General features: G+C 40.2%; 1 protein-coding gene across 10 annotated transcripts; it reads right to left on the reverse strand.

Annotated features, from left to right (window-relative positions):
• Positions 1–266: 266 nt before the first annotated feature.
• Positions 267–25,362, reverse strand: rspry1 (ring finger and SPRY domain containing 1). Of its 10 annotated transcripts, none has more exons than XR_010013974.1 (20): positions 25,317–25,362; positions 20,548–21,055; positions 16,610–16,662; positions 14,711–14,823; positions 14,239–14,365; positions 12,636–12,694; positions 12,062–12,128; positions 11,841–11,972; positions 10,415–10,530; positions 10,189–10,332; positions 9,993–10,104; positions 8,789–8,891; positions 8,490–8,642; positions 8,261–8,365; positions 6,244–6,619; positions 5,233–5,326; positions 3,912–3,959; positions 1,874–1,989; positions 1,481–1,756; positions 267–741 (listed from the first exon to the last, which is right to left on the reverse strand). XR_010013974.1 is itself a non-coding variant. In XM_063004167.1 (15 exons), the coding sequence occupies exons 2-15, from the start codon at positions 20,901–20,903 to the stop codon at positions 6,523–6,525; spliced, it is 1,737 nt and encodes a 578-aa protein (XP_062860237.1). In that variant the 5' UTR covers positions 20,904–21,055; positions 23,488–23,637; the 3' UTR covers positions 5,610–6,522. The 10 variants fall into 10 exon arrangements, 1 of the variants encoding a protein (XP_062860237.1); XR_010013979.1 differs by lacking the exon at positions 25,317–25,362 and adding an exon at positions 23,488–23,637 and having other exon boundaries at positions 5,233–5,323; XR_010013975.1 differs by lacking the exon at positions 25,317–25,362 and adding an exon at positions 23,488–23,637 and having other exon boundaries at positions 3,912–3,956.
• Positions 25,363–25,533: the final 171 nt, after the last annotated feature.

Below are 25,533 nucleotides of genomic sequence, written 5' to 3' on the forward strand. Positions count from 1 at the left end.
GTCGTTGCTCATACAGCCACTCAGCTTCGAACCGGTGAAGCAGAGCTGGATTCGATACCACGTACTCAGAATCAAGCCCTGGTTGCAGTGTGTCTTATTACCGCTGCGCCAGATTTTAAGATTTTAAGGTGCTCCTATGTTCTTCTGCTATTCCACATTAACATGCAAGCTATCTTAATAATCATCTCACATTTGCCAAAGGTAAATACAAGTGGGACTTTAGCATCAAACTTTTGAGTTACATTTATACATATCAGACGACAGATTGATTCTTTATTGATCATTTGCAGAAAATGTCTTTGTTACGGCAGCTCACATCAGACAAACAACTTCTTACATACATAAAGCATCCATTGACACAGAATAAAAACAAGCTAAAAATCTAGTGGGCTAAATTCTATCTATATACTGGCACTAAGTGGACCTATAACATAACATTGCACCTATCATTTACGTAGGTACTGATATCCAGGTGCAATGTAAAGCAGCCAATCAATAGGAACCTAGTTCTTTCAACTTCTTTGACTATTTACACTACACTTAACTGTAGCTGATTGGTTGCCGTGTCTAAATAAAGTAATTAACCGAACACCTGATCTGATTCACCGGACCTGAGGAAAGAGTTGGATGCTCATTTAGTGGTGGACCAGGGCAGACTGGAGTAGATCAAAGAGGTGTGGGAGTCTCCAAATTCGCAGGGAGACTCAAGAGCCACTTCATCATCTACTTTTGGAGAACATTCTGGGTAGATAGAACAGAAAAAACGACACGTCTCACTCACTGTGAAGAAAAAAGTGGTTTCCAAACAAGAACAAGGGGTGGAAGGAGCACAAGATCTGGACCCCTGAGCAATGGGATTGGAAGGTTGGATTGAATATTTTCCTATATGTATGTAATACAGTGTTCTCTATTACAAATCAGTAGAATAACCATTTGAGTCAAACTTTTTAGAACTCCTTAGTTTTTGGCACTACTGCATTTGTGCAGCTGACCGTGTCCTGTATTAGGGCTCAACAAAGCAGATCATTCTAGTCCACATACCTGATTTGGCACAATTTTTACACCGGATGCCCTGCTTGGCGCAACCCTTCTATATTTATCTGGCCTTGTGACTGGCTTTAAGCGTGCATGGCTAGACTGTTCAACCACACCCCCATTCAGACAGAGCCAATCATGTCTGTGTAGACACCCCACCAGCTGATAGCCCTGCTGAGATTTAAACCCTGGATCTCGGCAGTAGTGTGCTAGCATGATGTGCTTGCATAAGTAATGTAATAATGTGAGTTTATTTCAAATAATTTTGGTTCTACACTGAGTTGAACGTTTTATTCTTGTATTTTTGTGCTTATTTCCTAGTATTAGCATCAAAGAGACGACAGAACATCCAGAAATTCACTAGACTGTTTCTCTATCTGCACTGTTTCTCTGATGTAGTACACTGTGTCCCCAAGTTCAGCAGGAGATCTCTGTGTGTGCTCACCTTGCAGATGGACCTGCCGGTTGTGTAGGTACTCAGCAATGTAGTCCAGCTCTTCTGGGTATCGGTGTAGGCCCTCAGCCATCAGGTAGAGCAGGTGGCGAGTGGTGCAGGGCACAGCATGGCACTCAAGGTTTACTCGCTCCAGGTAGTCCTCGGTGAGTTTGGTAGCCCTTGCCGCTGCCTCCGCCGGGTCACGCTGTGGCCGGGCACCGTTCCCATGTCCAATCTCAGCCATTATCAACTCCAAAGCCTGCTCTCTGGGCATGTTGCGGTCAACTGTGGAGGAGAAATGGCAGATCAGGTACAGAAGGTAAGGTAAGCTACACATATGGTGCACAGTGAGTGTCACTGCAGTTTATACAGAATAAGAACTGTATATTAATTGCAAACTACTTTTTCAAGGCATTTAGCTGCTGGTGCTATACAGTTCATTCATGGCTGGTTGATTTGTTGTTACTGGAAATTCTATATTTGTCTGTGTATTTTCATTTGCGGCTGGAGAACAGGATCTAAAGAGAGAGGTGAAATCAGTGCAAAAACACAAGAAATAGCGTGTGAAGACTACAAAAGCTGAATCCATAATAGAGGTAGGTTACAATTGAACTGAATACAGGTGGGTTATGAATAGGGGTGGGTTATGAATACAGGTGTGTTATGAATAGTGGTGGGTTATGAATAGATGTTGGTTACATTTACATTTTCAGCATTTAGCAGACGCTTTTATCCAAAGCAACTTACACAATGAGCGGAACACAATGAGCAATTGAGGGTTAAGGGCCTTGCTCAGGGACCCAACAGTGGCAACTTGGTGGTGGCGGGGCTTGAACCGGCAACCTTCTGCTTACTAGTTCAGTACCTTAACCACTTATGAATAGATGTTGGTTACAAATACAGGTGGGTTTTGAATAGAGGTGGTTTTCATAAAAGCTGAAAACAGGTGGGATTTTACAAACCGAATAGAGGTGGGTTACAAAAAACTGAAAACAGGTGTGATTTTTTAAAACTGAATGTGGTTACAAAAACTAAAAACAGGTAAATAGAGGTGGGTTACGAATAGAGGTGGGTTTTGAATATAGGTAGGTTATGAATAGAGGTGGTTTACAAAAAACCAAAAAACAGGTAGGATTTATTAAAACGGAATAGTGGTGGGTTAAATTAAAACTATTCATAATAACCCACTTTTCTCCATCCGTATTTGTAACGGATTATAAATAGAGGTGGGTTATGAATACAGGTGGGTTATAAAAAGAGGTAGTTTACATTAAAAAACAAACATGTAACCCACCCACAACAATGTTGCCGCTTGCAGTAGTAAATGTGTATTTTGCAAGTGCAAATAGTTATCAGTTTTAACCCACCACTATTCAGTTTTAATAAATCCTACCTGTTTTTAGGTTTTTTGTAACCCACCTCTTTTCAGTTTCAATAAATCACACCTGTTTTCAGTTTTTATGTAAACCATCTCTATTCACAACTCACCTATATTCGAAACCCACCTCTATTCATAACCCACCTGTATTTGTAACCCACCTGTATTCATACCCCACCTCTATTCACCTGTTTTTAGTTTTTTTGTAACCCCATTCAGTTTTTAAAAATTACACCTGTTTTCAATTTTTTGTAACCCACCTCTATTCAGTTTTAATAAATCCCACCTGTTTTCAGTTTTTATGTAACCCACCTCTATTCATAACCCACCTGTTTTAATAATCCACCTGTATTCGTAACAACCTCTATTCAGTTTTAATAAATCACACCTGATTTCCACCTGTTTTCATAACCCACCTCTATTCATAGCCCACCTGTTTTCGTAACCCACCTCTATTCATAACCCACCTGTTTCATAATCCACCTGTATTCGTAACCAACCTTTATTCAGTTTTAATAAATCACACCTGTTTTCAGTTTTTATGTAACCCACCTCTATTTGTAACCTATCTCTATTTGTAAACCACCTGTTTTCATAACCCACCTCTATTTGTAAACCACCTGTTTTCATAACCCACCTCTATTCGTAAACCACCTGTTTTCATAACCCACCTCTATTTGTAAACCACCTGTTTTCAAAACCCACCTGTATTCATAACCCATCTCTATTCATAATCCACTTGTTTTCATACTCTACCTGTATTCGTAACCAACCTCTATTTTTTTGTTTTTTTGTAACCCACTCTCTATTCAGTTTTAATAAATCACACGTTTTCAGTTTTTATGTAACCCACCTTTCCATTCAGTGTTTAGTCCTAAACAATAACAACAAATGAAAAAAACAGCAATCACTTGGAAATAAAAATCCCTTTATTCATTTAGTTTCTTTGATGTGTTGTGCAAGTGTATTAGCTGACTTATTATAAGTGTTTTTAACTTTAATTTTTGAAATGTACTTGTTTTAATTATTATATTTTTAATTGTATAGTGTAATTGTTTTTACTTGCTCCCATCAGTAGAATCCCCACAGTCAGGTGTCTTCTAGTCCCTGCTAAGCAATTTTGACAGAATGCAGAGCCATCACGATGTTGACAAGAGCCTCTGTGCATGTGACTTTTTTAACATGACATGCAGCATTAGCTTAATGGGGTAAAATGCAAAAACTAAAGACCTAAAACAAAGGTAACATCAATGCAAAAAACACAAAACAGTGAGTGTAGACTAGAAAAGCTGAGGAAAAGAAGGACCTATGGTCACTCTGTATTGAGTGTTATTTCTAACTCTGATGTCATGTGAATGTTGAAAATTAAACTAACTTTACCGCAGTAGCTTAAAGTAACAAAATTCTTTCGACTGAAGCGAATTCAAGAATGAAGTCTTAAACAAGAAAATTCCTACAAATAAATTCCACTTTTGTTTACAGTGAGTGAGAAAAGTAGTGCACTAAGTAGTGCAGTGCAGAAATTAAGAGGAAACCCCTTCAAATAAAATATGCACCTGCCAAACCACCCACCACAGGATTATCAGAGGATCAGCAATAAAATGTATTCACTCGGTTTTTACACACTTTCATCGTGGTCAAGGTTGTTGTAGGTCCAGCACCACTGTGCACAATGGATGCAAGGCTTGGCTTAGGCACTAGATCATTGCAGGACATCAATGACTAATTACTTGCCTTAAAATGCACAACTGATGGATATTTGAAGAAACTAATCCACCTTTTGAATGATTTTGGGATGTGGGAGGTAACCAAAGTGTCCAAAGGAAGTCAATAATGAAGAATGAAATAAGATGAGGCAGGTCCTTAATGTCTCTGTTCAGCTGTCCACATAAAAACTAAGACCAGGTGACCCTCCTGCATGGCTCTAATGACCAGTTTAAAAGGGGAGAGGCACATTGTAGGTACCTCTGACGATGGACCGGGGTTTAGCATGGACACTTCGTCTGGCCTGCAACTGAACTGCTTCATACACAGAAGGATTAGATGCAATGTGCTGAAAACACATTACCCCCATCACCAGTATTTGCAATTTAGTTCACAGTAGCTCTTTTGTCTGTCAATCCACACGAGACACAAAGCCTTGTCTTCTTCGGCCATCAATGAGTCTTGGTCGCCGAACACCCTGTTGCAGGTTTGTGCCTCCTCTGACCACAGATGGTAGGTACTCTCACAACTTTGCTATTTTAGAGATATTTTGACCCAGTCGTCTGACCATGAAAAGTTTAGCCACTAATAAATTCAGTCAGGTACGCCTTCACCTGTATGTTGCATTGCCCATCTGTACTTTAACTACCATCAGCCCACCATGTAATATATCACTTACCAATTCTTATGAAATTGCACTTTTTTGGAGGGTTGGTCAATGATGTTGCTCATGTAGTATCCAAACAAGTTTGTTACGGGTACTCTGGTTCCTACTAATCAAAAAAAAAAAAACACACCAGTATGCAAAATGAGTACCGTACATCAGGGTTCTCAACCCCAAAACCCAAAAATGGGTAGCAGAGAAAAACAATAATGAAACCTGTACACGAGCGCCCCCTTGTGGAAAATCTTGGACAAAACGTGGGTGGCTTGAAAACAGTTTGAAAAACCTTGCTCTACATCACCCCCATGTGTAAGAAATATGTAAACTCCCCGAGATGGCCTGACACCCTGGTTAAAATGTTTAAAAAAAAAAAAAACTTCCAGGCAAATCAATTATGCAACACATAAATCAGACGTTTATTACAAACATCACGGTTCCAAAAAAAAAAAATCTATTTAAATTCAGTCTCTTGCAATCTTCGGGAGCTCTTGAGATTTCAGCCACTTCTGAAAATTCAGATTTTACCCCCCAGTATCAGTCTGGAATATATACGTCCATGATTCTTAAATAACCAGGGCTAAAAATGACAAATACTTATATCTCAGATCAACTTATGCTCGTCTACGGCAACATAAATACTGTGCACCTGCAAATCAAGGATCAATCTCTGCAGTTTTGGGTGTGATTTCTGTACTGTATACAACAAAAAGCTGATCTGCGTGAACTACTGGATTTGGGTTTTAATGATATGGATAATGTAGAGAAACCCGGTGAATAGAGGTGCTTAAGGGACACGTTCATGAACAGTAAAAGGTGGTTGGATAACTGCTCTCTATCGTAAGGTTTAAACATGAGAAGAGTCACAGATACAATAGACACATCTAAACACAGACAGGCAGGCACGACTGATTGGTGCCTATGGGTAGAGAGCCCTAGGCAGATTCCTGTGTACACAATGCATGTAAATTTACACATGCATTACTTGGCATGTTTCTTAAAATTAAGCTTTCTAAACTTTTCCACTACCTCAGACGTTTTTTCTTCTTCTCTAGGACTCCCCCACCTTTCTGACCGGGGATGGCCGTCTTGTGAGCCACATGTTCCTCTCTATCTCTCCTTCTTGGAGGTATGCATTCTTCAGGAGAAAGAAAGATCCAGCCCTCTTTTCGTCACAGCGTTTGTCGCTGCAGCATTCCACCCTGAAACAGCGCCATGATTTTATCAGTCAGGTGGGCTTTCTTGGACAGAACTGGATGGGATGGAAGCTTGGGGAATTTGTTTGTGTCTTGGCTTCGTGAGCTGATGTCAGGACACATGGGAAATGAGTCTGACTCGCGTCTGAATGTCCTGACGACACAATGGGCATGTCTCCAGCTGTAAGGCACACTCCATACAAATCCCACTAAAGAGAGAAACAAAGACGGCTAAGCAAACATGCAGATGAATCATAAATTCAATTAAGCACTAAGCAAGTATTATCAGTAATTATACACACACACACACACACACACACACACACACACAAGTGCTTTACTAGGTATCTGGTTTGTACATGAATTAATTATTTTAAAAGCTACACCTACCATACACATGAACTTTGTTGGGTATACAGTTACTGAGTGTTGCCCATTTGTTGGTATGTACAATTTGTGCCCCCACAGTACCCCAATTGACTTTATAGAACCATTCTCATATAATGATATGGTAGTGTGTTGTACTCATATATATGAGTGTATCTGGTGCAAAAGTAAAAACTGAGTGTCAAAGTGGTAAATGTACACTGTGAAGGTAGCACAATGGTGAGATAAGTGGCGCTCGTATTATGTAAATTCAGCCTAAGGGACATACATGTTATAGCAGTCTTCACCTCTACCGATACAACCCCCCACTGCTGACTGAAGAGCTTCGCACCTGACACACGCCCCCTCTGACACCTGCACGAGACGAGTTTATATGCGGATCAGCCTTGTGCACGGAGAGCCACACCCTGATCAGCATTATTCCCCAACTCTGCACAGGCGCCCTCAATCAGCCAGCAGTTATGAGAAACCCTGATCCCACTCATCCCAGTCTGAACAACAGCCAATCGTTGTTTATGTGGCCGCCCAGCCCAGCCGATTGGCAAAGCTGAGATTTGATATGATGTATTCGAAATCCCAGCTCTGGTGTGCTAGAGTATTTTACCGCTGCGCCACCTGAGCGGCGAGCGCCGAATTTCAATTTGTGGGTTTTCTTTAAATGTCATTTAATTAAAGGGCACAACCTCCTAAATGCTTGTTATTGATCATGATTGACCACAGTTGGAGCCGTATCTATTACCATAGCCAAATCAATCCCTAACAAGCAGTCAGAATGACATTATCGTGAGTTATTTGGGGATAAGTTCAATAAACTTAAAAAGAAATAGCTTAAGAGGTAAGGGCACATTCACATGGGAAGCAGCAAAACCGCTTTAGCACTGGTTGTGCTGCTGTTGTCTACAGAGTGCTGCTTATCTTGCCGCTGCGCTTCCCTAAGTGGCGTGCACCGCACTCTTCATTCACCTAATTGGACTTTGACCCAGTTTGCCACTGACCTTTTTAAAGCGCCTCCAATGAGACAAACTGTTTGATACGACGCTGTTAAAGCGACTCTTAACATAAACAATACTTAACATGACTTATTATATTAAAACAACAACTAAGGGTTTCTATTAGTAGAGAGAACTCATGAGCAGTAATAATTGAGAGAGTTTTAGTGTTCATGTGTTGTTGTTTTAGTACATTAAGTCACTTAATTTTTCATTTTTTTAAAAACGATTGCTTATACTCGGTTATATCGATTTTATACTCTCCCGGAGAAGGGTTTGATAAAGACAGGAATAACTTGGACAGGGTGTTAATCCATCGCAGGAGCCAGAAAGCAGCTGGTGGGCTAGTGTAACTACTGCATCACCACAGTATACATCCATAGGACTATATTTACTAAATTAGTTTAATTCATGTGTGTAGAACTTTGTGTATCATGAACTTAACCCAGACTCGAGAATTCAGCAAGGATGTACCTGTGTGTACAAGGTCTCAGCTCTGTGTCTGCCATTTTGTCACAGCAGAGGGTACAGCAGTTGTCTCTGATGCTCACCTGCTTCAAAAGAGCTAGGCGTCTGTGCCTGAGAGATAACACAGTTTGCATAGAGAGAATAAAAAGAGAATATTATCGATGTGTAATATTAGATGCCTGCACTTTCACATAACAGCTTCGGCGTGCAACAGGCGTCCAGCTACTAAACCTACCTGGGCAGGATTATCTTCTCGTCTGACGCGAGCGAGGCGAACTCATTAAAGGTGCTGAACTTGAGAGATGGGGGGTGGCGGAAGGGTTTGGCCCCGAAGTTAAATTCACACTGTTGGTAGGACATGAAACTGGCAGCTGCAAAGAAGCCAGACCTAAGAAAGAAACACAGATTGAGAATGTAAGCAGCTGGAGTAGCAAAACAACATATTGATCTACAATAAACACTCAGGCTGCTGATTAAATATTATATGCCAATATTATATTACTCCTTAACAGATGGAAAAAAAGGTTGGCTTACGTGGCTGAAGAAAACACCTGCTTCTCAGGAGGAAGAGCATTTCCATTCAGGTAGAAAATCATCTGCTTCTTACTGAGATCCAACAAGAAACCGATGGCATCACCTGTAAATCAAACAACATGTAGATTTTACTCACAATAATCCATCTATACAGCTGGAAAATGGCACCAATAATGTAAGGAACATTTATAATTACTATTAAAATCTAACAAAAATAGTATGAATACTTTAACAGTAGCTTCTATGGTGGCAATGTTTAAGAAACCAAACTTCAAATGCTGGTCTACTGTTTTTATATGTAACAGATCTGAACTGCTCAGTGGGTAACACTGTCGCCTAACAGCAAGAAGGTCCTGGGTTTAATCCCCAGGTGGGGCCAGAGTTTGCATGTTCTCCCCTAGTCTGCGTGGGTTTCCTCCGGGATCTCCGTTTTCCTCCCACAGTCCAAAAACATCTAGTCAAGTTAATTAGACACTGAATTGCCCTATAGGTAAGTGTGTGTATGTGCGATGGACTAACGCCCAGTTCAGGGTGTTACTGTGTGCCTGAGGCCATTGAATAGCTAGGACAGGCTCCAGCACCCTACCGACCTACTTGGACAAGCGGTTAAGAGAGTGAGTTAGATCTGAACTGCAAGAAACCAAGTCAAGCACATGTCTAAGCACGTATCTAATAAGCCATAATGTTGTAGCATGTGCAGAATCAGGCATGGCATTGTCTTGCTGAAATAACCATGGATACCCTGGGAAACATCCCAATATATGCTCCCACATCAATGGTATCCTCAATGGTATCCTCACACATATGTAAGTCATCCATGATGTGGGCACTGATGCAACCCGCTACCATGACAGACTTTGGCTATTGGACATTCACAGATAACAATCTAGATGGTCTTTGGTAGGGATGTCTGTTTTACCGGGATCAAGCTAAAATGAGGACTCATCTATGTATAACACACGTTTCCACTGTCTTTTGGACCATCTGAGATGAGCTCAGGCCCAGAGAACTCAACATATAAATGATCTCTAGTTTAGTATGTGTTTCAGGTTGCATTTCTTGATCTTTACCAAAGTAGTAGTTTACCAAAGTACTCCAAGGCATATATATATTTATTTATCACAGTAGGATGATTGTTTCTTATGCAGTGATTCTTTCTTTGTATTTAGATAGATTACTGTTGGAGTAGTAGGATTGTACCAACCTTCTTTCCAACAGGGGTGGGAGTGAGGTTTACTGCGCGCGTTATACCAAATCAGCTGCCTGCAGCCGTCGTACGCACAGGAGTACTCGTCATCCCCAATCCCATAACCCTCCTATCACACAGACATATAACAGTAACCACACTTCATACGAGTAAAAGGTTATGATAAATGTGATGTGAAAATGCAATAACATACGTGATTAAGGAACTTGCTATCCTTGGTGGCCCAGCCGATCTGCATGACCCCCGAGGTGATGACTGTGACCTCATAGTACCAGACCCCTGAGTCCACACAGAACGTACAGCGCACACTCTCGAACGACGATGCATCACAGCGTGCCTGAGAAAAAGCGTGAGCCCTTATGAACATTTGTAAATGTCAGGAAGTGTAGTAGAAACAATTATCGTTTCTCTGCTCTTACCTCTAGTCCACTGGGAGAGATCTTGAGATATTCACTGACGTCGTTGCTGTTAAGCATGGCGTTGATGTTGTTCAGGTTGACCTTCTCATAGGTGAAATGGCGACCTTCTTTTAAAACTTAAGTTCACAATTACACAGTTAGTTACAATATTAGAATCTGCAGTGTTCAAACAAGCAGTAATAACTCCTTTATCACTTTGTTTTGTTGCATGGCCTCCTAAATGTGTGTAATAATAACTGATTAAATGAGCTATTAGCCCCTTTTTCCATTGCATGGTACCCCATAGTACAAACAGTAGGCATCCAGAACTACCCGTACCGTACCTACTGTGCTACTGTCCGCTTCCAAATGCACCAGGGTACTCAGGAAAGAAGAAGGAGTTTGCTAAAAGTGAGACTGTGATGGCATTCTTCACCCAACGGTGAGAGCAAACGAGCAAAGGTGCCACGTTAACTGTAAACAGTGGCGGCAGCAACAACAGGACAATTTTTGGGTTTCCCCGCTGTGGTTTTTGTGCTGTTTAAATTTAACACTCACAGTGCCTTATACAGTACGCTTGGTCCCTTGTCAGGAAGATTCATTAAATTTAGCACAAGTACTTAGGAGCAGTACGGGCCACTTGGCCAAGGAAACAACTACTAAATGTGGGATCACGGATTTAAAAATGTATTGTACCATAAGGTACCATGCAGTGGAAAAGGGGCATAAAACGAATCCACAAGCACAGTGGATGGTCTACAAAGCTCTATGCAGAATTCAGACAGCAGGACTCATTCCTAAGCAACTTTATTTAATAGCACAACCATTCTTCTGAGGCCCTGAGATAGACTGGCATTCTGATAAATTGGCATTGCACCAAGCTATTCCAGAGGATGCAGGATCTACCATGACCCTGGCCAGGATTAAACAGTGGTGAAACGTGAAAATGAAACACACAGGTATGTTGGCAGCTTGCTTTATGGGAATATTAATCATCCAAAAAGACTGGTGCCTGTCAACATGGCACATATCTGGCCAAAAAATAAACAGGTGCAATTATTTAATTGTGCTATATACTGTTGTAATGTGTCAGCAAAGGAAAACCCAAATGCTCTTAAACACATCTTATTAAGACAATCATTGTGTTTTTTCAGAGCTAAAAAATTATAATCACTGGCTCTTTAGAACAATAATTATGTCACATGAAGCCCAACAATCATGAAAAGTATAAAAGAAAAAGAAAAATAAACACGAACTACAAATATAGACATGACAGGCATGTCGAGGCATTACCACTGCTGGTATTATCTGACACTGAGACCTGATATTAGGATTGAATCAAAACTGGCCAATAAATGCAAGTCCCTTATCAACTGATATAACTGGCAAGTCAAAAGTGGAAACACTCAAGGTTAACACCACAGGTATGTTGACTGGGAGCACTTACAGAGGTTGTCTAGGCTCCACTGTGCACAGAAGCCAACCTGACGTTTAAGATAGTCCGGATGATCCGCCCAGGACTCCAGGACAGCTAGTCGCTCACCGATGCATGACTCTGAGACCGTCAGCTTGTTTTCACCTAAAACCACAACAATAACACATGACTGCTTTACAGACCAACCCTGAAATGTAAGACTTCAAACATAGACAAATCAAAGAGAGACTTACTAGTCTGGGAAAACTTCTCCAGAGCAATGAGGGCAAAGAGCATTACAGTAGGATGAGCCTCAGAACTCTGGAAAAAATATATAAACACAGTAACTACAAGCACAAACAAGGGGTTGAGTATTACATGTGTAATTGATGCAGACGTGGCATTCAGATTAGATTTTTTTTACTGACTTTCTCACAAATGTTAACAGAAGGGGCATTTCATGTCAGGGATCATATTCAGCCAACACATGAAAATATAGTGGCTGAAAATAAAGACAGTTATAATGACAAAAAATAAAGACAGTCTGGTAAACAGTGTGTCCTTAAAATATCCTTTAACAACCCAAAAAGTTTGCAATTCACCTTTGTTATTTAACAATAAACAAATAGTTAAAAAATGAGTTTTTTGTGTAAAATACCTGGTGCACCTTCACTGATTTACAGGTACGGGCTATGCATACTATGACAATCTAATTATTCCACATTTTCTTGCTATCACTTATTACTTTTAGTTTGCATTTCAATGAACAACACAGATGATACGATATACTAACAATGCCCAACAGTTTAAAACATAGATTTTTCTCACCAAGCTCTCCAGTAAATACTCCAGTGTTCCTGGGCTGAGAAGTGCAATGCTTGCTGGACCTGCAATCCAGAGAATAAGAACCATCAGGGACTGTACAGGTAAAATTTACCCAGCAATAAATAAAATAAATAAACTTAAAAAGAGCCTCACAGTGAAACCGGAGCAGCGCGCGCGCGCGTGTGTGTGTTTGTGCCTTTAGAAGATACGCTTTGTTCACAGTATCGCTATAAGTGATTCATTGATTCACGAGTCGATTCATTTTTCGCAAAGCATAAGTTTCTCTTCACAGTTATCTCTCCGTGTTTACTGTTATTAATTAAATGTCGTGGTTTTAAATAAACACCAGCTACTACAGAACATTCTGTGTGACTCTCTTACATTAAAAAGCTTCATTAAACTGCTATTACCACAGATCTGTAACCGACCGTCAGACTCGTTCCGTCTAAGGAGCTAAAAGTTCAGCAGATGATCCTGAACTAACGAATTTGCTAATGAATAAACTTTTGCCTCTGATTGGCTCTGTAACGTCTTCTGTTCTCATCTAGTACATCACAAGTAAGAACCGCTTACGATTTACCAAAGTGAACCAGGAGTTTATATAACGTGCTGATAGAATCGACTCAGATGTGACCGGGTTGAATGATCTTTTTAAAGTAAATATTACAATCAGCAAAATTACATCGTATGTATGATGCACAACGTTAATGATGTTATTTTAGGTCATGAAGAGCTTTCACTGTGGTTTCTGTACGATGGTTGATGAATGGTGATGTGATGGTTGGCGCTTCGTAGCTCAAAGTCTGGATCAATCCACTGAGCTGTTAACTTAGCGTGGTCTTTATATATCACACGATCGGATCGGCTACTTTTAGGAAATATCGGCCGATTGCCGATAGCATATTTTGATACCGATACCGATTCATAGCCGATCGATCGTCCCATCTCTAGCCAAGACTATTTTAAATACTTTTACATAGGTACAAGCATGTCCTCATAAGCTCAATTACAGTTAGTTTACAATGCAGTGGTACATCTGCTCACAGGCGAAAAAAGACACCACATTAGCAAGGTCCTGGCATTCCTCCATTGACTTCAAGTAAGTTCTAGGATCCAATTTAAAGCCCTTTTACTCATTTATAAGTCCTTGAATGGATCTGCGCTGTCTTAGGAGACATAGAACAATCCAATCCTGTGCTTCTTCGAGGTCTTTAAACTCAACTGATCAGTTGATTTTGGCTATGCCCTGGACATTAGGTCTGCACCTTCCACTGTTGCTTTTACCGATTAGATGTTGATGCTTATTAATGATTATGTTGTGGTTAAATGTGCCATATGGTGCTCAGGTGGCGCAGCGGTGTAATGTGCTAGCACACCACTTAGGAGAGGAGAAGGGCAGACGTGGGTCTCTTAATAACCCAGAATTGAAAATGACTAGATTGAGATATAAAGGGGGGAAATCTGAAGAAAAGTGCTTTAGAAATGAAAACTATACAAGAGTGTGTATGTACAACTAAGACTTTTAGATAGAACGTGAAGTGTCTATGGCACATGTGGATCGTGTGTTTGGCATGTCTGTCTGCTTTTAAGTTTAATAATGATTTACCAGCGAGTTTCTCGGCTAGGCAGCCCAGCACTGCAGTGGTGTTACGGTGTTTGGCTGGAATTAGGGCATCCTGGCGGGCAACATCGCCGCTCAGATTTAACATATCTGACAACTTCTGCAGAGCGTCCTGGACAAAACGGATAAAATGTCATTACAACAGAGCAAAAAGTCTCTAAAAACAACAATTTATGCATCACATAAAATAATTTATTGATCTGGCACATTCACAATACCACCACCAGGCATTTGGCAATTGTTGTCCTCAGGACAGTCTAAAAGTCTTTTCACCAACCAGTGGCAAACTCCTTTATAGAGCCTATTCCTTTAAGAATGTTGCTTGATCAGCAGTCCTACTTATTACATTTGAAATAACTGTGCTTTCTAAGGGTCAACGACTTCTTTTAGTTCTGTCTTTCAGCCCACTGTTAACCACTAATATGTTTATTCATGTGTGTGACGCATTCATACTCACTTTGGTGGGCAGAGGGCACTCATCCAGCAGCAGAGTGATAACAGCCGGGCCTAACGGGTCATCCAGAGGAATAACTCTGATCAAGGACTGCACTACTTCCAGCCAACCATCATCTAGCAAAACACAAAGAGAACTTGATGTATGGCATGATTCATCCTATTACAAAGAGAGTCACCCTTTGTCTATGAATCCACCCTTTATCTAAGAAATGATTTCTGCTTGTAGAGTTCTATAGAACAGGAAACAACAGCAACTGGCTACACAGTTGGAGTGCGTCATTACCTGAAAATAATCAAATCTGAATCAGTAAATCCGTAAACTACGTTAAAGATTCTAAATGATTTACCACTTCCACTTCAGCTGCACTTCACAGGACACTAATTACATAATTTAAAAAAAGTAAAGATAATTAAAGACAGTCACTGTGGATCTTCAGGCAGAATGATGACATACATAATGGCCTTGTTTTGTTTATAAGGATTTTAGTCATGTTTTACACAGGTAAAACAAGTACAAATGAGTCATCAGTTCAAAATTATTGCCAAACACCGTCACAGGCAATTTTGTATCTCCAACTTACATGTCTTTGGACATTGGGAGGAATCTTTTTTGGATGCCTACAATGTGTACAGTGTGCATCACATTAGAAAGATATCCTTTATTTGCATTAACACCTTTACGTGAATTTCATAAAAGACTAACATTTCATATTCATCAACCTTTTTGTTGTGGTTTCAACAGGTCCGGTTCCATTGAAAAACACAAGGACATTAATACCAGGGACAGTTCATCACCAATCATGTCTGTGTAGACGTCCAGTAGGCTGATAGCATGGGGTAGCACATCAAACAATAGCATTATTTAACAGACATATGACCAGGAAATGTACCCCGTCAAAATAGTAGCCTAAAAATTCCCCGGGCATTACCAATCTCATGTCTTTTGCCAATAGATACATTCTGACATCGTTGTAAAATAGCTCAGGCCAATATTCAAAAATTCTACCAACCACCTAATGCCTCAGAAGTCAAACAACATCAGCCCCCCACCTGACACAACAGATCCATATATAAATAAAGACCACAGAAACAAAAACCCTAATGACTGGACAGAGAGACAGGTTAACAAGAAGGACACAGCTGTCAGGATCTTTGATGTCATATACTACTTCCATTACTGGAAGTAAGACTTCCTGCCAGCCTGCAAAATATTGACTTCAAAGTCCAGGAGTGTTTTGGATCCAATCCAGAATTCCAACTGTAATGTACACTTTATTATCTTATATGCTTTGGAGACCTATTACAGCAGACTAAACTTGAAAATTCAGAAAAGACCCAAGACAAAATAAATATCAACCCATGAAAAACAAGTGCACAGCTTAGACATGTTGCACAGGTCTGACCTCAACAGCCTAACATACAGTACAGTCACAAAAGCAAAGCAAAACTAAACGAAGACCGACTGTACTCAGAACTGGCTGCTTTCCAGGCATAGCACTACATTTATATAAACAGCTTAATTTAAATTGTAAGCCCATTGGGGAAATTAAACATAGCCAGCCATGTGATATTTAAATCTCACTCATTTGAACATTACCATCCAATTTAAGCAAGTTTGTTCACAAACATGTACCATGATCTAAGAAAACTTACAAGGCATAGGACTCCACCAAACCACAGAGAGAGCATCTATGGTGAAATGAAGGACATTTGGAACTGTATGCATTTGGAACTTGATGCCAGATGTTTTTTTTTTTTACTTGTAAGCAGTTGGACTGGTTGTGGTACTGGATTAATGGTATTGTTACTTTTGTGCCAAGTTAACACTTCTAAAATCCTCAATCATATACATATAAAATGACACATCAGCTTTCCTTTGCCATAATGTGTTTTGACTCACCAGTTTCTGCCATCTCGTGTAATGTTATCATGGAGTAAGGAGGCTCTTGATCACTAAAACACACACAAAAAAAACAAAGTTAATACAGAAGGAAAAAAACAAGGTAACTCCAAACAAACAGCAAAATATGGTCTGAACATTTTCAGATCTGTCAGACGTGAGTAGGACAGTCACAGCAACTGTAATAGAAGTGGTGATAAGTACTCAAGTATTTGGAGGCTTCATCAGTGATTGATCATGATGACGTATATTGTGACTGTTTTAACTGAAAAACATACACAGCGTATGGTGTGTGGAGCAAAATTATTTGTGCTTTGTTTCTACATGAATAAGAAAATCACTAAGAACAAGGCAGGAATACCCTGGACAGGGTGCCAATCCATCGCAGGGCTTCAAACAATAATGTATGTGTAGAAGCCAAGTCGGCTGATAGCACTGCTGAGATTTAAAACTGGATTTCAGCAGCGGGGGGCTAGCAGAATACACCACTGTGCCACCTGAGCGCCTTGAAGTAGGAATGTAAATGATTAACAGATTAACTGATTTTAGAAAGATAAGTCTTTGTTTAATTAAAGCTGGAAGTTTAATTTCATTTAATTTCCAACAGGATCAGTCTGGTCCGCACACATGATTTGGGCACAATTTTTACTCTGGATGCCCTTCCTAAAACAACAGCACGGCTGTTTGGCTATGTCGGAGCAGGCGGTTGGCCAATCATGCACCCCAAGAACCTATTGGTCATCTAAATAATTTTTTTATTGATATATTGACCATTTATTGACATTTTGACCATTAAAAAGTGAATTACTTAAAAAACATTGAAGTGTCAAGAGACTGCAGTTATTTACAATGCAGTAATTAAATTTAAATTAAAAAATAACCAACCTTGGTCCTAATTGCAAGAATCAACAAAATATAAACTTCATATTTATATTATTTTATAAAATAGACACACACAGCTGAATGATATATGAATACTGAAGGTTAAGTAGACAAGTTCTGCCTCTGTATTGGTTGTTAATGATGATGGATCTTCCCATCCATCTGCTTGTCTGCTCCTGGAACAGTAAATCTGTTTGATGACAGACTGGTGTATCACAGACTACAGGAAAAGAAAAGAGCTGCACTGTACAGTGTATGATATTGCTGGACTGCTTGTTTAAACCAGCTCATATGTCAGAAATCTATGAAGAAGTAGTCATGGAGTGTAAAGATTGTGAAATGCTTCACCACAAGTGCTTTGGAGATCAGCGTTCATTAAGTATCAGAACAGTAGAGCGTCACGACTGTGGATGGTGCTCGGCTTTCCATTCAACAATAGAAATACAAATATTACTGCCAGCAGTAATAAATGAAAATGTGGAAAAATCTATGGTATATCTATGGTAAACGGTGTATTATTACAAAAGCCACCTAAAAGTAGACTAGTGAATTCCTCTTGAATTTTATTGAGTATATCTACTGTGCAATGATGTGATGTTCTCATGCATTATGTCACACTGTTACAGTGTCTAGACAATATTGAGCAAATTAGTTTAAAAGTAATCTTTCATGTAAAAAAATAATTAAGCTGCACTGTGCAGAGAAAACGAAAAAGAAAAAAATGTGGTGCCTTCTTACAGAAGTATACAACTACAGAATATGAGTTGTGGTATTTATCAAAAAAAGTCGGAATTTGACAGATCAAATGGAAATGGCAGTAACATCACATAAAATATTATTATAACACTATTTTTCTATACTGAAGCACTATTAGGTTTTTATTTCAAAGACTTGTACATGCCTCTATTATGCCTTAACAACAATGTCCCTTTTAAAAGCACCTTTTAAAAGCACCCCCCCCCCCCTTAAAATTATTTAAATCATGAACGATCAAACAATTAGACATTAAAATGTAAATAGAAGTTATATAAATACAAATATAGGCATTACATAAAGCATCAAGACTTGCTGATATGAAACTGTGTTATTATAAGATGCTATAACCGTGCTGATTATCAGTTAACCGTTGGGTAATGCACTTGTCAAAGCACGTTCAGTGCCGCTCCCAAGCCGGATAAAAAATAAGAAGGGTTGCATCAGAAAGGGCATCCAGCATAAAAACTATGCCAAGTCAGGAATGTGGGACCAAATGTAAACCTGTCTCTTTAAATAAATATACCAGTGGATGCTTGTGGACATTTGTGTAGGTTGACACAGAAAAAGGTGAGAAATGAGTGGGAGTGGTGGGAAAAAAATCAAAGACACTATGGATACTGTGATGAGCCTTGTAAACATTATTCGAGAGGGTTCCAGTTTGCTATTTCAGAGCCCTGGTGGAAAAAATGTCCTTGTAGCTGCATCACAACATGCACTAAGCAAATTAGTAATTCCTAAATGTCAGCAAGGCATTAATCATACCTATCGTGTAAGTATAAAGCTATAAAAGCTTTCTAAATAAAGCTGGACACATTCAAACAAGATCTACCGGTACAAAAACTGCAACACGATAACAACAAAGGGCAAGAGGTTTCTGTGATGCTTCTGTTCATGGCAAGACTAAAAGATTGTTTCAGGGAGAGGCTTCAAAACTTCAATCTCTGCAGTGAAATACTGCATTTTATATGGCAGCCATTCCCTATTTCTGCAGATGGCCAATAGACTGCTAAGGCCAAAAGGTTACTTTCCTCCCTGGACGAAGCATCTCTTCAAAAAGAGATCTAGGACACGTCAAAAGCAGATTTGCTTAAAGGGCAACACAAGGATGTTAATGAAAGTGACCTGTAGATGAACAGGAATTCCTAATTCAGACACGCAAGAGAGGTCACTGTTTTTCCCCCCACATACATCAGCGACAGAACACTGCCCAACTTTAAGTCTGGTTTCAACCCATGGGGGAACGTTCGGGGGGGGGGGGGGGGAACGTTGGGGGAACGTTCGTAAAGGAACGCTCGTGAAGGAACGTTGGGGGAACGTTCGTGTGGAAACGTTGGGGGAACGTTCGTGAAGGAACGTTGGGGGAACGTTCGTGAAGGAACGTTAGGGGAACGTTCGTGGGGAAACGTTGGGGGAACGTTCGTGGGGGGGAACGTTGAGGGAACGTTCGTGTGGAAACGTTGGGGGAACGTTCGTGGAGGAACGTTGGGGGAATGTTTGGGGGAAACGTTGGGGGAACGTTCGTGAAGGAACGTTAGGGGAACGTTCGTGTGGAAACGTTGAGGGAACGTTCGTGGGGAAACGTTGGGGGAACGTTCGTGAAGGAACGTTAGGGGAACGTTCGTGTGGAAACGTTGGGGGAACGTTCGCGGGGAAACGTTGGGGGGGCGTTTTTGAAGGAACGTTGGGGGAACGTTCGCGGGGAAACGTTGGGGGAACGTTCGTGAAGGAACGTTGGGGGAACATTCGTGGGGGAACATTCGTGTGGAAACGTTGGGGGAACGTTTGGGTGGATTGTTGGGAATGGTTGGGTGAATTGTTGAGGTAATGATTGGGTGGATCGTTGAGAAAATGTTTGGGTTTTCAACAATCCACCCAAATGTTCCCTCAACAATTCACCCAAATGTTCCCAACAATCTAGCCAAAAATTCTCTCAACTGTTTTTGAGAAAATGTTTGGGTGGATTTTTGTGAAAACGTTTACATTACATGACAGGAGATACCTTAGAAACAACTTTATTTTTCTTAGAATAGCTCTTTTTTTTTTTTTAAGTAAAAATAGTTCTTGTGTGAAGCTTCCCCCGCATGAATTTTAATAAAAGTGCCTGTAAAAAATTTGGAACATGTAGCTTTGTCTCAGAAGTGTCTTTTTGTTATTACCTTATGGAATAAAAAAAATATCGAGATATATATCGTATATCGCCATTCAGCGAAAAAATATCGAGATATTGTTTTTGATTCATATCGCCCAGCCCTACTTCTAAGCACATTTTATTTCCTGAAATAAAACCAAAAGCTGCTTACTTGTCAACCAGAGTCCTGATAACAGCTAGTGTATCCAGTACCAGACCGTCCACGTTCTGCTTTTTCCGGCGTGGCTCGTGCGGTCCGCGGCCACGCCTGGGTGGTCGGACGGGATCCCTGGGTCGGATGCTCCTTGCCTCTGGGGGTTCCGAGTTTTCAACTCGCCGGAGTTGCCTGCGAGGCGCTGGTCCCTCCTCAGCATCGCTGTCCTCTCTGCACACACAGCTGTTTCCCATGGCTCCACGGCGCACGAGGCACCGCCACAAATGGACAGATCGTAGCTGTTCGACAGTCAGACGCAGAACCTGTGCAAGGCTCCTGCTGGCACAGAATGCAAACCAGGTGGCTACTATCATATCATTTGAAGGACTCTGGGTGGCGCCTCGGGATGGGGTGTGTGGGGACGTCGATCATCGTGCTACTGCAGACCATCAGCAGCTGAGCAGAAAACAGCCACAGAGTTTACTGCTGCATTCAACAAGCATCCTACAGCAGGGAGCCTTCACTCCTGTGGGAAGGAAAAAAGGCAGCAATAAGAGGAGGGAATAATACGGTTTCTCATGTCAGACCTCAACAGGCAGAACCTCAGCCGAATTCATTTAATCCCACCAGTCACACTTGTGATCTGATGCTTGTTAATTTGGCAATAATTATAAGACCTTAACGATAAAACCTTAATGATCAAAAGGGACACAACCTCTTTGGGTGGCCTAAACATGTGAAAGTAAATTAGAAAAGGTAAATACATACTAAATAAATAAAAGCAAATTATTAAAGTAATCATGCAAATTAAAAGAAAAAAGGATTGCACAGTAGACTCATTCTCTCTACTGTTAAGACACTTTTATCAGACAGTATACCAGGTGCCGAAACACCTCTCAAAATGTGCATGACATCGCCTATTTTCATCACACATGAATACCTGACTTACATTAATAACGGCCAAATTAGTACTGTGCGATGTGACGGTACATTCGGTATACCGTCTTTGATTCCTCATACAGTATGAATATTTCATATACCGCCATACCGCAACATAGTTCATTTTAACAGCTGTAGGCAACAAAAGGTGGTGCCTTACAGCAAGAAGGTCCTGGGTTCGATCCCCAGGACCTGGCGGTCCGGGTCCTTTCTGTGTGGAGTTTGCATGTTCTCCCCGTGTCTGTGTGGGTTTACTCCGGGTGCTCCGGTTTCCTCCCACAGTCCAAAGACATGCAAGTGAGGTAAATTGGAGATACAAAATTGTCCATGACTGCGTTCGATATAACCTTGTGAACTGATGAACCTTGTGTAATGAGTAACTACCGTTCCTGTCATGAATGTAACCAAAGTGTAAAACATGACGTTAAAATCCTAATAAAACAAACAAACAAACAGCTACAAAAGGCAACAAATCATATAATATTGTTTGCCGCTAAAAGCGCTATGGAGCCGGTACAGCTCACTAGTTAGCCAGGCAGCGTTAGATGGAAGCGGAGATATTTAAAGTCGTCCACTTTTCTACAACAGACCAACGGTCAAGTTGCACAGTGAAGTTTTCAAACGGCTTTTTATTTGATAAAGTGAGAGCTATGAGTAATTGCACAATACTTAAATATTAAATAAATAATAACATTTTATTTATTGCAACTGTTTCACATGTACTGATTCAATCATGTATTGTGTCATTTTGTGGGGCCAAGCAAATCTTATAGTACTCAAAACCTTTATTATATACATGGTGAAATTAAAACTTTTTATATTCTACGTACTTATTATAGCAGAATTAGCCACAGACATATAAATAGTCCCAGTCATACAACAAAAAACATTCCGTGATATACCACGAATCCGTCAGAATCTTAAAAAATACAGTGATACAGCCGCTCAGGTGGCGCAGCGGTTAAGTACGCTAGCTCACCAGAGTTGGGGTTTCGAATACGTCGTATCGAATCTCAGCTCTGCCTTTCCGACTAGGCTGGGCGGCTGCTTGAACAATGATTGGTGTACGAGTGTATGAACTCGACTCGTGCAGGTGAAAAATGCAGTCTGTACTGACGGTGCGTACCAGAGGGGCGCATGTCAGTTGAGAGGCGTCCTCAGTCAGCGGTGAAGGGTCGAATCAGTATAGAGGTAATTCAGGGTAATTGGACACGACTAGACTGGGGGATAAAAAATTGGGGGGGGAAAAAAGTGATACCGTGTTTTTCGGTCATACCGCCCAGCCCTAGGCCAAATCATTATGGCCAGACTGGGTCGAAGAATCTCCCTCCCTCATTTTTTTTCTGGAAAAGCTGTGCGTCTGTGGAAATGTGTGCCCATTTTGGCAAATTAAGCATGTGTTGATCATGTACTGACATTACCAGGCTTATTAAGGCAATTAATGCTCCAATTCATTTGAAAATGGTTTAGATCAGGGTTTTAATGGACCTTGCTTTGTGTTTAGGGACACAGTTGTGCATGAATAGGAAAGGACCTTCCCCAAACAGTTAGCACAAAGTTGGAAGATGCTTTGCAGTGGGTGTGGCTGGAAGAAGTAAACACAATATATATATATACACAACGTGTATATGTAAAAAGAGAGAAAATTAAGGTCTACTGTACGGAACACTGTGACTTTAACGCTTTAACGTTAATAAGATTTATGTATTACCTGTACGTGAGACAGCTAGTCAGCTCCACCTAGTTATGAATAATAGTTGATTAATGGTAATTAATTTTTAATTAAGCTTAATGACTGACACTGCCCACGTTAATTAACTCATAAAATCATCTTGCTAGTAATTTAGCCGCCGTCTACTGTAAACATGTTTACATTTTTATCTAACCTGAGTTTTATTCACGTTAGCTACCCAGCTAGTGAGCTATCACAGATTTGTACAGGCAGCAGGACAGCTAGGACCAGCTTCAGTATTAAATACTCTAGGGATAAAAACAAGGTGTAAATAATGTATTACTTACAGGATAAAAAGAAAGCAACAGATTAGTCCAGGTCCTGAGGGAAAAGCAGCAGTAGCGGTGGGTACCGGGCCTAATGCGACTCATACAGGAAGTGTAATGTTGTGCTAATGCTAACTGGCGCTCCGCTCCGTTAGCTCTGCGCTAGCGAGTAGGAGAATGCAGCAGCTCAGATACTGGAGTGGGCGGGAACATGGGCGGGGACCTGCTCATCAGTTCTTCTTTTTCTTTGTGTGAAAATCGCGGTTGGAACACTGGTGTTGTAACGCATTACCGCCACCACTGGTCTGGAGTATTGAGCATTCTTATACTGTATTTAGAGTCTTACTTAAATCACTGGAAACTGTGCTTATTTTCACGGTTTTCAAAAATCACAAATTTAACGGATTTTTGAAGACAAGTGCCACATTTCATGGCAGTCATTAAATAACATAAACTGTCATAAACTGACTGATAAAATAAATGGAAGCTCTCAAAGACCAAAATACTTGACAGTGTTTTGACACACCATCCTCTGTGTCCACATAATCGATTCAGAGTTTTCCAAACTCAGTTACCTGAGCAGTGTTTTTAGCTGCTTTAGACTTCAACATCTTGAACATTTTGTCTAACCGATTGCCAGTGTCTTTAGCATTTGCTAAGTTTATAGAGTAATAAATAAACTACATAAGCAAACTATTGGGAGCCTAATACTTTACTGGCTTGTTTTTTTTTAGCAGAGACTACACAGAGATGATCATGTGTGTAGAGAAGCACACTTTTCCATTGATTATGGAATCCCCAAAGAGGCACTCAATATGTAAACACAAAAACCAAACATTGTCAGAACACTACACCACAGAAAAGTCTGTCACACTAACTTGATTGCCGTATGATTGCTAGGACCACATCATATTGCATATTGCACCTCTTATTTCTTACGCTACATAAATGTAAATGTTAAATTGCAAAATACAAATCTTACATTTTTAATTTCACTGCAAATTGCATATTACATGGGAAATGGCTTGTTTTCCCATATGAAGCCAATATATCTAACCAAATCTAGCCAAGTTGTCAATTTTAGAAGCTAGTTGACATTACCTTACCTAGAATTTACCTATAGCGGAATGCCTATATATCGTGAATTAGGTGAACCTTACTTACAGATAATTAGATAGATAGATTTAACTTAATTGTCATTGCACAGTACAGGTACAAGGCAACAAAATGCAGTTAGCATCTATCAGAGGCACAAACAATAGCAATGTGAAAAAAACAAAGAACATCAGTAAACTTGTATATCTATGGTTAGTATAAAAATTATAACTAAGCACTATGGCATCTAATTTATATATATGGTAGTACTTAATATACATAGTAACACAGTAATAAAATGATAATAGTAATAGTAATAATAATAAATCCATAAGCATAAGAATGGGAATACTAGATATGTATAATAATTATAATATAGGTAAAATGGAAAATAAATAACTATACATTTTAATGGGTATATAGGTGTGCAGATATCTGACAGGTAGACAGTTTGCATGTTCTCCCTGTGTCTGCGTGGGTTTCCTCTGGGAGCTCTGGTTTCCTTCCACAGTCCAAAGACATGCAAGTGAGGTGAATTGGAGATACAAAATTGTTCATGACTGTTTTTGAGATTAAACTTGTGAACTAATGAATCTTGTGTAACAAGTAACTACAGTATCTGTCATGAATGTAACCAAAGTGTGTAAAAAATGATGTCAGAAATCCTAATAAATAATGATAATAATAATCTGTAAACATCAGTTGGCCAAGGTGGAGGAAACTGGTGCAAACCCATGTAAACACAAGAACAGTACCTGGGTGTATCAAATTGTTGTCTTGGCTGTGCCATTTGTTGCCTAATAGGCAAACTACTCTAAGTTGTCCAAAGCTGATGCCGTGCTGCCTCTGATATTGAGCTGAGTCTTATTACTGCCTAGCTGCCACTATTAGACCCTCAAACAAGGTCCTCTACTGCCAAATGCTTGGATTGTATTCTTTAGTTAAAGTGTTTAGTTTTTTTGTACCCGTTGA

The sequence above is a fragment of the Trichomycterus rosablanca genome, chromosome 11, assembly GCF_030014385.1.
Source record: "Trichomycterus rosablanca isolate fTriRos1 chromosome 11, fTriRos1.hap1, whole genome shotgun sequence".
In the NCBI taxonomy this organism is placed as follows: Eukaryota; Metazoa; Chordata; class Actinopteri; order Siluriformes; family Trichomycteridae; genus Trichomycterus; species Trichomycterus rosablanca.

Excerpts from the sequence above, each read along its gene's own strand:
- rspry1 (XM_063004167.1), bottom strand. The coding sequence starts at position 20,903 with ATGATAGTAGCCACCTGGTTTGCATTCTGTGCCAGCAGGAGCCTTGCA. Across the intron at positions 16,663-20,547 it reads ATCAGGACTCTGGTTGACAA|TGATCAAGAGCCTCCTTACT; the intron begins GTAAGCAGCTTT and ends TGTGTGTTTTAG. Across the intron at positions 12,129-12,635 it reads AGTATTTACTGGAGAGCTTG|AGTTCTGAGGCTCATCCTAC; the intron begins GTGAGAAAAATC and ends TATTTTTTCCAG.